Source organism: Ylistrum balloti, unplaced genomic scaffold (genome assembly GCF_031769215.1).
Source record: "Ylistrum balloti isolate Yb309-2 unplaced genomic scaffold, AGI_CSIRO_Ybal_v1 Utg369740, whole genome shotgun sequence".
NCBI lineage: Eukaryota > Metazoa > Mollusca > Bivalvia > Pectinida > Pectinidae > Ylistrum > Ylistrum balloti.
In genome coordinates this window covers 1,021,128-1,035,840 of record NW_026781950.1, presented here as the reverse complement: position 1 = coordinate 1,035,840, position 14,713 = coordinate 1,021,128, and the positions used below count along the sequence as shown (strand labels likewise).

The following is a 14,713-nucleotide window of genomic DNA, read 5'->3' as shown; positions in this document are numbered from 1 at the left end:
ACTCTTCATTATAGCTGATAAATCTAATAAACTAGCTCTCTGCACATGTTCTTGCTGAATACCAGGATGCAGAAAAATTTGACCTTCTCAAAGAACATAAATAATTATGGTGCTGTATAGCTGTGATACCACACAGCAGATGTGCCTGGTAAAAGTGTGGTTGTGAAGGAGTCACATATATATATTTTTTGTACATGTAATTTTTTTATATGTCAGTTGTACCTGAAGTAACAGTTTTTCCTGAAGAGATGAACTTGTTTGAAGTCACAGCAGTATAAAAATGAAGTCACAATGGCAGTGAAGAATTCCTGCTTGAATTCCCTGATACATGTAGCTCATTTAGAAGTCATAGCAAGTAGAATATCCAGTAAAATTTCAGCATGTTTACAGAAAAAACAGTTATGGTACACTTAAGATCTTTAAGAATTAAAGAAAATTAAGATACTTTGACCATATAGAGTTTTTTTACACCTGAATACACAAATATTTTTCAACACAAATTGTTACAATTTCATGGAGTTAGTTGTTTGGAAATTGTACCAGCCAGCTATTAACATTTAGAAGTACTGATGAGAAAACTAGTGTCTATGAGACCCATTATTTATGTCTGTGTAATAATCATATATGACCAATTAGTCACGCACCTATCACTTACTACAGACCTGTTTGTGATTCACATCAATATAAAATATAGTGACAACGCTGCGTATTGGTCTGTCAGAAAATGTCAAAGATAAACTAATTCAGATCAATTCAATTTATACATAATTTAGTAATCCACCTTTGGGTTAATATGCATGGCTACAGATTTCCTCTGTCAATCATGAGCCTTGTCCGTCAACAGGGTTGTGTGTCCACCCAAAGTCACCTTGAATACTTTCTTTCCCCACGGAATTGTTCGTGGTTTTAAAATGGCCTCCAAATAAATGTATGTTGCCATTAATTCTCGGAATGTCCAACATAATACATATTTGAGCTTGGAAAATGGTGGAGGTCCATTCTGAAAAGTAGAGTGAATACAAAAAGGGGGGTTGGCATTGATTATGCATACAAAAATTCATAGCATACAAATAAACATGTAATACTGAAATAAAACAGGAACTTTATGAAAAATTACATGATCTATAAAGTGATATTAAACAACATGATATAATATGCATAGCATTACTGAACAATGTGACATTATCCAAAAGTGATATTAAACAGCATGATATGATTCATAAAGTGATATTAAACAGCATGACATTAATTAAAGTTTACCATCTTAAACTTACCTGGACTGTCCTCAATTGTATATAATCAAGAAACAACATCGCTATCACATGGATAGGGAAAAAATAATACATATGAATGCCAAAGAAATGGTAGCATGCCCATGCTCCAATGAGACCCGATGGAAGACAATCTGCTAGAGGCTCTAATAATCCAGCTACCACTGGCATCATGTTCAGGCGAAGTCTCGTCCACCTAGAATAGAGAGCGATGTGTTTTAATAATATTTACTAGAACTGACCAACGTCAGAGTTTAATAAAATGGCATAAAAATCAATAACATTGCAATAACTATTTCCTCTTCCAAACAAAACTAACAAAAAAATTGTGAGAAACTTGTTCAGCAAGGGCAATAACTCTGGAAATGAATCAATAGACTGTAATGCTGCTTGTAAAGATTTTGCTTATTGAAGGAAGAGGAATGATGGAAGCAGAATAGATTAAGTACACAAAACAGATGGACAAACAAGCAGAACTGAGTATATCTGTATATCATGGCAGACTGTTTACATTAAGCTGGTAATATTTGACAAATAGTATGACTTGCATTACAATACTGTGAACATTTGTAAAATCGTTTTTATCTTCCTCCCAAAAAGAGTGCAATAAACTTGAATTACAACTAGAATCTGGCAACAGCTTATCCTCATTCTCTGGCTTGTTTTTAGGCTACAATAACTAATAATAATAAATATTTGACCTTTTACTTGACAAGTTTCTTACCTGACCATTCTGTCTTTAAAACTTCGTAATGTTACAGAAGCTATGTTTTGTTGTGCAGGGTAGGCTGATAGGACGAGTTTATGCCCTCTGAAAAAAAAGGATTGAAATTTGTTGTACTCCTAACTCACGAAGATTATAGCAGATTCATTTTGGAAAAGATGTTAAGTATTATGTTACACAAAATACTTTCAGTATGAATTAAGCATCTTAATCAGTGAAAATTGTAAGCTTATATCTTTTCAATTTCATGTTGTCTTCACTTTTTTGTTTTCAATTTTCACACATACAGCAGACTTACTTTTCATGTAAAGCTGATGTTAGGAAGAAATCTTCTGCGAGGTAGCGTCCATACCAGTTGAGCCCCTTCAGCTCATCAAGGAGAGATTTTTTAAACATGTATGACATTCCAGTACAACAACAAAGTCCTAGAGTGTTGAAAGCAGGATAGAACCTTGCCATAGCACATCCAAAGTAAATCTGTAGTGACAAAAAATGATTAGTGAGTTCACCTTTACAAAATCTAAAACTTGAGAATGGGTATGCAAACGTGTTATATACTTTTCAATCATTCCTCTTGTTTACAGAGAATATAAGTGGTGAGCTTAAGTTCTACTTGAAAGCTGAAACATACGTTATTGATGTGCTTAGGGCTATTTTACCACTTGTGTAGTACATCAGGTAAAACAGAAAAGTTTGATGTGATAACCAAAAAAATACATAAAAATAGTTAAATAATAAGGGCAAATGTTCCCTTTTATACAATATTATGAACACCTGTAACAACAAACAAACAAACAAACAAACAAAGTTCAATCAAACTAGAGCAAAATATGTACCAAAGAACAAAATTTACATAAAGACAACTGAAAAGGTATTGTTTAATATCACAGAATCACATAATTTTTTCTAATTATAGATGAATATATAGGAAGAATTTCAAATCAAATACCAGTGTAACCAACCTTTTCCACTGTGGCCGCAAAACCACTGAGGTCAGTTGTAAAAGGCATCTGGTGAACGAGTGCTACACTTGGGTGTTGTAATTTGGATGCCATGTCCACAATTATATCTGTACTGGCTACAAACAAACAATGATATACAGTCATACGAAGGCAAATCCTTTAGTTCAACTCTGCTATAGTATCAAATCTTTTGTACACGATGGATCTATATTGCATACTATTTTATACCCTGGCAAAGACTGTACAAATGCTTTATATATCAACAAGTTTTTGTTTCATTTGAACACAGCATTTTTCTTTACAACATTACAAAAGCAAATATAAGGGAAACAAATTTCTTTTCCACTTATGTAAAGGCATCCTGATATAAAAGATAGATTGATAAGTAATTGTCTGAATTCCTCAGTCGCCTCCTTGGTTTATTCCACAGTCTTATGGAAAGGCATCCTGATATAAAAGATAGATTGATAAGTAATTGTCTGAATTCCTCAGTCGCCTCCTTGGTTTATTCCACAGTCTTATGGAAAGGCATCCTGATATAAAAGATAGATTGATAAGTAATTGTCTGAATTCCTCCGCCTCCTTGGTTTATTCCACAGTCTTATGGAAAGGCATCCTGATATAAAAGATAGATTGATATTCCACATTCCACAGTCTTATGGAAAGGCATCCTGATATAAAAGATAGATTGATAAGTAATTGTCTGAATTCCTCAGTCGCCTCCTTGGTTTATTCCACAGTCTTATGGAAAGGCATCCTGATATAAAAGATAGATTGATAAGTAATTGTCTGAATTCCTCAGTCGCCTCCTTGGTTTAATGATTTAGGACCCTAGCATCAATGAAGAGTCTGAGAAGTATGAAGTGGCTGTTTGATACAACTTTACTGTGTATCAATTCTTAGACAGAAAATGTGGTGGACATGATCAAGGTCATTTTAGTCAGTTAACAGTATGATAAATTTATTGTTATAAAGGACAGGAAATACATGTCTATATACCCTGTCAGAGACCTGAATAATTTATACAGACAGTCTCATGTTTCCAGTCACCTTCTTATTTACCCTACATTTCCTGTTTGAGATTCAAGGAAGAAACATAGGACTATATACCCTGCCAAAGACATGCATATAACTATATAATTATAACATAACACAAGATGGTCCACAAAGCCTTTCCGCCCTTTTCAGTCCTGAAGACACAGCACACAGTCTTTTCTCTTTTTTATTCCATTGGAAGAAATTAACTTTGAAATTAGCTGATGACATTTTCATATACCAAAACAAGAGATCCCAGGGGGATATTGGTGCCCACCATTGTTAGATCTTTATATGCTATTTGAAAGTTGGATCTTTTCCCTTCTTTTTTCTCTTCTCTGTTTTTTCTCTTATTGATGAGATCTAAGATATCTGTTTGTCAGCCATTTTGTTTTTCTGATCAGTCCTAAAATCAAACTGGCACTCCTGAGAACCAAGAGGAACCTACATAAGAAATTAAAGAAACATCAATCCTGTACTTCTCAAGAAATAGTGATAACAAACTTTCAAAGCTAAAATAGAAGATGGCCGCCTGTCAGCCATCTTGTTTTCTTGATCAGACCTAAAATCGAATTGGCACAACTAGCGACTAAGGGGAACCAATATATGAAATTAAAGAAAGATCAATCTTGTACTTCTCAAGAAATAGCGATAACAAAAAGTGTTTACGGACGGATGGATGACCGAAAAAATCCAAGATGGCCACCTTTCGGCTATTTTGTTTTTCTGATCAGTCCTAAAATTACATGGGCACAACTAGAGAACAAGGGGAACCTACATATGAATTTGAGAGAGACCCATCTCTTACTTTTGTAAATTTGTTTACTGACGGATGGCAGACCATGGACACAGAGCGACAAAAAAGTCAGAATCCATTAAAAGTATTTCTTTTCCAATAATACTTGATCTTGGTTACCTTTTATGCGACTGGTACTTATCCATACACAGTCATACGTAGCATTGTCATAGCCTGGGGCCATATTGTAGACCATAGGATTCACAATACCCTCCTTCCCACCTATATCAGCAAATAAAAATATTTTCTTTAAAGTTTTAAATCATATATTCAAATATTGACTTATACAAAACAAATCACTTTATGAAACAGGTATAAACTGGTGATGTTAGATGAAATATTGTTTTAATCAAAATACTTTTATTTAGATACATGGATATCATTCTTGCCTTGTTTGATATTTAACCATCTGAAATTTAAAAACTTCCAGTTCTGAGATAGGAATCTTGATAAATAGTTCCAGGTCTTACTTCTTAAATTATTTGTCTGCGGACTTTCTGAGATTTTCGATTGAGGTATGACATATAAACAAGCAATGAAATATTTCAAACTTTTGTCAAATATACCTTGTAGCTGTTTAAATATATTCACATGTTTTATTTTATTGTTTACCTGTAAATATTTTGGCATCGACATGTGGAAACTTTTCCATGAGTCGTTGAACAAGGTTTATGGCTGGATCCTGATCATCAGGAAAACAAAACAGCAACTCAAACTGAAAAAAGTGATCAAAAGCACATTTCAATAAGTTTTTCTTTTTTACATTTTCTTAAAATCAAACAAAAAAAACCCCAAAAAATTGAGATTAAACATTTGATGTATTGAAATTTTATAAAGAAATTGTGGATTTTGAAAAACAAAGTTTACTTAAGGCAGGTTGATGTCACCCTCTGACAAGCTATTTAAAGATCCTTGTAATTGTTTGACATTGTCTGGTGAACTTGGAACCCAGAAATACAAACCCATCCCAAATGTAATCATACTTGACATTTGAAACAGATTTTATCAAAATCCCAGACATTAAATGTTTGAGAGATGACACCAATTTGACATCATATAGATAATACTATATATGACTATCCCCACCTTGTCTATCATTTGAAACTACATATTTTGTCAGGTACATCAGTCAAATTTCAACCTCAAACTTCTTTCCGAAATTTTATCTCATCTACACCTTTAGCACTAGAATGAATGATGAAGATCAAAACAAATCACTGATATCACAGAAAGATAGAAAGCAAGCAAATATATTTCCTAAAACAGAGCTAACAATAGAAGTAAAATTGTTATGGAATGGATACTGCTCATCTCCAACTCAGTTACCAGAGAATCTAAAATGTGTTTCCTTCCACAAAGAAATAAATGTAGAGAATTGGCCAAAATAAATCTGAATTAACGTAAAATGATATCTTTTGGTGGGGCTCAATTTTCAAGATTTTTCAAAAATATACATTTTCACTGGCACTTGATTTCGTGGATAAATCTTGCTCACAAAATCAACTAATACAGTACTATAATTCATGTCAACATTGATCTGTTTTGTGGACATATTAATTCATGAATTAAATGAAACCCTAAACTGAATGAATATTAATCCACCACAAAAATTGCTGATTTTACAAAAGGAAATAAAAAAAAAAAGAAAAAGACACATTTCACAAAATTCAAGTAATTAAAAAAATATCATTAAAAGTCTCTAAAGAAATCAATTCAACTTGAACACCTGTCGAGATCCCAAAGCGATTGATTACACACTGAGTGCAGTCATATTGGGTCAACAAATGTTTAACTGAATCAGATCTCTGGTAACTGCCTGCAGACATGTTGGTACATTTAAATCCAAATCAATATGTTGGCTAGTAATGAAATCTTTACAACAAAGGCTCAGAGGAAATATTATCCATTCATCCAGATACAAAACTGTATACAAGTTATAATAGTATTTTCTAGGTTCGGAATGTATGTTGATCCCAAGTAAATGGCTGTTTGTTAAGACATCTGTTGGTGTTTCTATTCTCGGCTATTGGCTACACTCACAAGTTAAAGCCTATCCTATGTTGTTCTGAATCACAATACAATGCGTTTAATATTTATAAACCAATACTACAGTATTGATTTATAATTGGATCCTGCCATTAGGTCAGAGTTCAGAGGTAAAAGTGGATCAATGAGAATTTCTAACAGAGTAGCTTGCCGTTTCTGTCGAGTTAAACAGCAGCTGTTTGACAGAATAACTAGGACAGTACTGGGTCAGCTATATAACTCAATCTGGACCCAAAGGTAAATACAGCTAGAACCCTCCCATAAGACAACTGGCATCAAACACAACTCCCCCTGGGACAATCACTATACAACACAGGACTCATCCAGGGGAGTCAAACTCAGTAACAATTATCAAAAAGTGACAGTGGTTTTTAAATAAAAAAAAGTTCTACTGAAGGCCTGAGAGGATGATCTATCAAAAAAGGTTCAATTTCTAGTGACAAAAAAGGTGGTCTCTCAAGACAGGTTCTAATGCAGTTACAAATTAGTTGGTCCCTTAAGACAGGTTCTACTGAAGTGAAAGAAGGGATGGTCACTCCAGACTGGTTTTTACTGTGTATTGACAGATGGAGTTTTCTTTCAAGGCAGTTTCTACTATAGAGACAGAAAAGGGTGGTCTCTCATGACAAATTCCACTGCAGTGACAGAAAGGGTAGTCTATCAAGAAAGATTCTACTGTAGTGCAAGAAAGAATGATCTCCCAAGGCAGATTCTACCTCAGAAGAGGTGGTTTCTCAAGACAGAATCTGCTGTAGTGACAGAAGGAATTGTCTCTCAAGGCTGATTCCATGGTTGTGACAGAAGGGGTGGTCTCTTAAAGACAGGTTCTGCTGAAGTAACAGAAGAAATGGTCTCTCAAGGCAGATTCTACTGTAGTTACAGAAAGGGTGGTATCTTAAGACAGGTTCTAATGAAGTAACAGAAGGGATGATTTCTCAAGGCAGATTCAACTGTAGTGACAAAAGAGATGGTCTCTCGAGACAAATTCTATTGTAGTGACTGAACAGATGGTCTCTCCAGGCAGAATCCACTACATTGACAAAAGGCCTGATCTATCAAGACAGGTTCTCCTATGGGGTGACACAGGATCCAATAAATTAAAATAACTTTAAAGAACAGATACTTAAGATTATAGTGAGTGAAAGTTTGCTCTTTTTTATATAGATTGTAATACCTTTGGATATTGCATTCTAAAATGACTTTCAAGATTTTCTTCTAAAAGTGGATCGAGTCCCATGAGAGGCTTGATGACAGAAACTCCGGGATAGCTGTCAGTTGACAGGATACACTCAGATTTTTTGTAGAAAAAGATCCGCCTGCAAAGAAAGAAAACAGAAATTATTATAATATTTACATGCATGTATCCCTCACACTCAAAACCACAATTCAAATAGTAATGATCTTTTTTTAAGAAATGCATCATAAGCATACATTCTGTTATTTTTTTTTTTCACTTTTTATTTTCAAAATGTTAGTCTGGAACAAACACAAAAACCTGTAGCCTCCATTAATCAAAATGTGGGCATGTCAAATTTGTGTGCTATGTAAATATCCCAGACACTAGTCAACATACCAGGAATGAAAATAACACACAATTCAGAAAAAAAAAATTCATGCAAACCTATTGTGTTTTTTTCAAACTTCTAGATAAAATGTTGAGTCATGTGTAAAGCAGGTGAAGCTCAATGTAAACAAAGAGAAAATTAAGTGTGAAACAGTTTATGTATTAAAAGTTGTCAACCAAGTGTGCCAAATACAAACAGTTTATGTATCATAAGTTGTCAACCAAGTGTGCCAAATACAAACAGTTTATGTATTATAAGTTGTCAGTGTGCCAAATACAAGCAGTTTATGTATCATAAGTTGTCAACCAAGTGTGCCAAATACAAACAGTTTATGTATTATAAGTTGTCAACCAAGTGTGCCAAATACAAACAGTTTATGTATTAAAAGTTGTCAACCAAGTAATACAAACAGTTTATGTGTGCCAAGTGTGCCAAATACAAAACAGTTTATGTATTAAAAGTTGTCAACCAAGTGTGCCAAATACAAACAGTTTATGTATCATAAGTTGTCAACCAAGTGTGCCAAATACAAAACAGTTTATGTATTAAAAGTTGTCAACCAAGTGTGCCAAATACAAACAGTTTATGTATTAAAAGTTGTCAACCAAGTGTGCCAAATACAAACAGTTTATGTATTAAAAGTTGTCAACCAAGTGTGCCAAATACAAACAGTTTATGTATTAAAAGTTGTCAACCAAGTGTGCCAAATACAAACAGTTTATGTATCATAAGTTGTCAACCAAGTGTGCCAAATACAAACAGTTTATGTATTATAAGTTGTCAACCAAGTGTGCCAAATACAAACAGTTTATGTATTAAAAGTTGTCAACCAAGTAATACAAACAGTTTATGTATCATAAGTTGTCAACCAAGTGTGCCAAATACAAAACAGTTTATGTATTAAAAGTTGTCAACCAAGTGTGCCAAATACAAACAGTTTATGTATCATAAGTTGTCAACCAAGTGTGCCAAATACAAACAGTTTATGTATCATAAGTTGTCAACCAAGTGTGCCAAATACAAACAGTTTATGTATCATAAGTTGTCAACCAAGTGTGCCAAATACAAACAGTTTATGTATTATAAGTTGTCAACCAAGTAATACAAACAGTTTATGTATCATAAGTTGTCAACCAAGTGTGCCAAATACAAACAGTTTATGTATCATAAGTTGTCAACCAAGTAATACAAACAGTTTATGTATCATAAGTTGTCAACCAAGTGTGCCAAATACAAACAGTTTATGTATCATAAGTTGTCAACCAAGTGTGCCAAATACAAACAGTTTATGTATCATAAGTTGTCAACCAAGTGTGCCAAATACAAACAGTTTATGTATCATAAGTTGTCAACCAAGTGTGCCAAATACAAACAGTTTATGTATCATAAGTTGTCAACCAAGTAATACAAACAGTTTATGTATCATAAGTTGTCAACCAAGTGTGCCAAATACAAACAGTTTATGTATCATAAGTTGTCAACCAAGTGTGCCAAATACAAACAGTTTATGTATTATAAGTTGTCAACCAAGTAATACAAACAGTTTATGTATTATAAGTTGTCAACCAAGTGTGCCAAATACAAACAGTTTATGTATTATAAGTTGTCAACCAAGTAATACAAACAGTTTATGTATCATAAGTTGTCAACCAAGTGTGCCAAATACAAACAGTTTATGTATTATAAGTTGTCAACCAAGTAATACAAACAGTTTATGTATTATAAGTTGTCAACCAAGTGTGCCAAATACAAACAGTTTATGTATTATAAGTTGTCAACCAAGTAATACAAACAGTTTATGTATCATAAGTTGTCAACCAAGTGTGCCAAATACAAACAGTTTATGTATTATAAGTTGTCAACCAAGTAATACAAACAGTTTATGTATTATAAGTTGTCAACCAAGTGTGCCAAATACAGTGTAATGGAATTTTTCCTCATTGAAGAAATGCTTCAACAAATTTAGTCAGTATGTGCTGAGTTGAAGAAAAAAAAAATTACAAATCAAAAACCAATTTAAACATACTTTCAACTGAAATGAACTTCCATCATATGCATGTAATTTCAATGTACATTCTATATTCAACATACATTTAGTGTATTGTTTCATAAATAAATTCAATATATTTCCCAGACAACAAACGGAGCATATTGATTACAATTCTGAAAATGTCTTTTTCTTAACTTTCAATATTTTGACTAAGAACACATTCCTAGAAAACATCACGACAAGCAAATCACAGGAATAACAAATCAACATTCTGCAAATTAAGCATAAAAATATAAAATTGAATCAACAATAAAAACCTTAACCGTTTGTTGCTGAGCCATTAATTTTACCTATTCCGTATTAATATAAAAAAAAATCCTTTTTTGTGATTTTTAACTTTCATTTAGGATCTTTTCATCCTCTGTATAAAATTTCAGTTGCATCAATTGATAAAAAATAAAATTCCTGACCACCAATTTCCAAAGTTTCTAAAACAATAAATTGTGTATCTGTGGTTATTAGGGTTAAAAATCATGATGAAAATGAAAGATGTTTCATTTGAAATGAGTTTCTCCCATTTTTATACAAAATTCTGTTTTAAAAAATTTGAGGACATATGATTGGCTCTCATCATTAGTAAAAGGACATTTGATTGGCCCAACTGCCTGGTGAGTGAAGAAAAAGACACAGGAAACAAAGATGCTAAATGAAGCTTGATTAAAAGTGACAAACAAGAGAAAACCAATTAAAGCCACAGCGAGTGTATGAGATACAAAAGTTAAACATATCACAGGACAGAGAAAAAACAAGTGTTATATACCTCCTCAAACAAAATCTGAAAAACATCAAGAACACATTGGTCACCATAGCAATCAGTGTCATATGACACATTTACACTTGGGTGTCACGAGGAACAGTTTGTCAGTTAATCAAAAGTTACCGGAACTCCACACTCAACCAAATCCTTTCCCCAATCACCATCACCCTACAATTTTGTGCAATATTCAAGACTTAAATAATCTCTTAATCTGTGTTTTTTTTTTCTTTTTTTTTCTTTTTTTGTAATGACTCATTCAAGTGGATTTGAATCTGTAAACCGAACAAGGACTGACCTTGTCACATGATCCTTGTTTGGAATATTTGGGTATCAATTTGACTTTGCCATTTGCTTTTCTCAGCTCTCAGCAAGTTTTTGAATCATGCACTATCTTGTTAGGTGAAAGAAACCTACATTTTGTAAAATAAAAAAAAAAATAAAAAAACCTATCGATGTTATCTTTATCAGTTCAAGGATTAATATCTTAGTTAGTCAGATAATGATGTTAGCTTACGTGTTGTTGAATAAAAAGACAAAAACATCAACAAACATATATATTATGATCTTTAGGAATTAGGGGTGTACTTCAGGCTTTTTGCCCTTGCCACAAAGAAAGTTTTTTACATGTAGAACTTTCTTTACAGCAGTGAAACAGCATTAGATTTGTTGCCATTTTTCATCATCAAAAACAGAAATCAGTGAAGAAACAACTGGATGAAAGCTGGAAGAAGTACCACACAATACCTTTTCTGCAAACCACATGTCCAAAGACAAGGACAGTATTATAACGTCAGTTATATTTGCCAAATTAATTTTCACCCAATGAATTAATCTGAAATACCTAAACGAAAGCTGTGCACCTTACATATTAGTGAAGCTTTGTGTAGATTTATGTGGCAAGTGTATAGACAAGTGCAAGAACCAAATCATGACATAGTTAACATCTATCAAGCATGACCAAAATGCCTGGAAGTAGAAGAACCAATGGATCCATGATGTGGATCCAGGAAAATGACTTTCGTATTAAGAGGAAAACAAGGGAGATAACTAAGAACAGCGAAGACATCAAAATGATGTCATTCATGGAAGAAGGGATGCTGAGAGCCAAAACTTATAGAGCAACATTAAGGCAAGGGACATAACCAGAAATAAGAGAATAATTATACATCATATGTTATCAAAGGAGATATAAAGAATGGGAAGCGAATAGAAAGAAAGGTAATTTGTGGATTCAGAACTTCAGATTCAAGAAGCAATATACAAATGGGCACTTCAAATCAAGGGAGATAATTTGTTCACTGAATGACCAGAAAGAGAAAGTTGAGTGCTGAAGGGAGATAACTCCAGATGCACAGTATACAAGGGAGATAATCTTGCAATAACAATGGTGACAGGTACCCAATGTAGTAGGGAATATTTCTATAAAGCTTTTACATGATATTTCTACTTTTTATACATAAAGGTACAATTGTTAAGTCAAAACAATTTTTGGATAAACTTAAGTAAACGCATAAATATCAGACTTACGTAGTAATGAGAGATACAAGAGCACAGAAGACCATCACACAGTAACCAACGGTACAGAGAATGGCAATGAAGAAGATGATGTATGACTGCGTCTGTTCATCCAGGTAAAACATCTTGGACTGAAAAACAAAAATGTAAATAATAGGATAAACAAACAGAATTTTGAATTCCATTTACAGACCTGCACAATGAAGTCCATCACTTCCTAAATCCAATATAATCACACCTTAGGACTTTAACAGTGTAATCACTCTCTGGGACATGGTGATTGAGTAATACGTTAAATTTACCATGAGATTGAATAAATCAGGATTTAAAAAATTATTTTGTATGCAATTTTCACAAACAATATAAGACATCTATCCTGGTTGGTCAGGAGGCACAATGGTAACATTCCCCGAAACAGATGTGAAAAGGTTTATTTCCCCCCGGGTATTTGATTAGAGTGATTATTATAAGCTGGAAAAACTTGTTTCAAAATTATTGTAAAATCAGTTCGTATGCATGTACCTATCCTGTTTTCCTTGATTCTATTTCTCAGATTCATAAAAACACTTTATATTTTATTCATAAAACACTTAAAGGCCAAAACATGATGAGTAATACTTAAAAAAAGGGTATTTAGAAAAATTCAGATTTAAATAATCATTGAGTGTTCTGATAGGAGATTCTATTATCCTGTTTTATCAACACTTCAGATTATTATACTTTATTTGCAATTTTCTCAAGCTGACCAACAACTCCTGGTTGTTTTGCCGCATTGTTTACATTATCAGAATCCTATATATAGAGACCATTAACAAGATTAACTGATAAACACAAACTCTCTTGGTCAATCTGGAACATATGAATTCAGTTCTATATGGGCCTGTGAGAGTTTCAAAGCATCCAGACTGTACAGCTATAGATTAACCCCGGTCGATGAAATTCAAAATCATTTAAAAACCTAGGATTAATTTTATGACATGAGATAATAACATTTTAAGAACCACATATCTTATAAATATATGACCTGTCCCAAAAACAAACATTGATTTCAAGAGAGAAATTAAGGTAGTCAAGGTTCAAGTCTTACAACACTGTACTTTCAAATATGTATAACCATAATGTAAGGACTAGGAATTATATGATCTGATGAACAAGTATTTCATAAAATTTTCACTTGTTTAGACAAACTGTATACATTGAATATGAGAAGTTGAGAATGGGATCATAACTCTGTATAACAATTGGTATCACACCATCATTTAAAGATTTTTCTTTCAAATTTTACACATGGATAGCTGAAAATACTCTCAGCTGGCTGGATTTTTCTTGGCATCATAGCCAGAGCTCAAGAAAGTACACTTCAACTTTGAACAATCCCTATCATAGAAATGTAGGTCACATACGATAGGGATCCTGATTAGCCAGGTTTAACATGTAGTCATGTATCACACTAAACCCACAACTTATCCAGCACCAGACAGGCATAATATGACATTAAATCTAATTTGACATTAAAGTCAAACAAATTCAATAGAAACTTTAGACCAATCAAGTGAAAACAGATCAGACTGCTGGGAAACATTTACGCTTCAAACCATCTAGGAAATGTAATATATAGGTGTGGGGATTTTGAAATTTATAACTCGGTCCCCTCATAAATATGTAGGTGTAGAAACATGCAGACCCTTGCAAATGTCCTGATGGAAGAAGATCAAACACGATCTGAAGACATGTACTGTAGCTATCAAATGACACAGCCCTGTTACAGACTGAAGTGTTTTGTTGACAGTAATACCTGAGGGTCAGGCTGAAACAAAGACACACATAAATGGGGGAGGAAGTGGTTACACTCCTCTAACTAACATCTCCACATTTGTCTAGTGTCACTAGTGATGTCATTCACACAAAGCTAAGCAATATAAAGACTTACTGATATTAATTTGCAGTATGTCTAGCTATCTGAACTTTCAATTTTTTCATAAATAAAATATT

At 33.2% G+C, this 14,713-nt stretch overlaps 1 protein-coding gene across 1 annotated transcript; it reads right to left on the bottom strand.

The window, feature by feature from the left end:
- Positions 1-817: 817 nt before the first annotated feature.
- On the bottom strand, positions 818-12,846 carry LOC132543134 (ceramide glucosyltransferase-like). Its single transcript, XM_060206596.1, has 9 exons — positions 12,734-12,846; positions 8,009-8,150; positions 5,401-5,503; positions 4,909-5,010; positions 2,958-3,073; positions 2,294-2,472; positions 1,996-2,082; positions 1,275-1,467; positions 818-1,000 (listed from the first exon to the last, which is right to left on the bottom strand). Exons 1-9 carry the CDS (start codon positions 12,844-12,846, stop codon positions 818-820), a joined length of 1,218 nt encoding a protein of 405 aa, XP_060062579.1.
- Between the last annotated feature and the right edge of the window lie 1,867 nt (positions 12,847-14,713).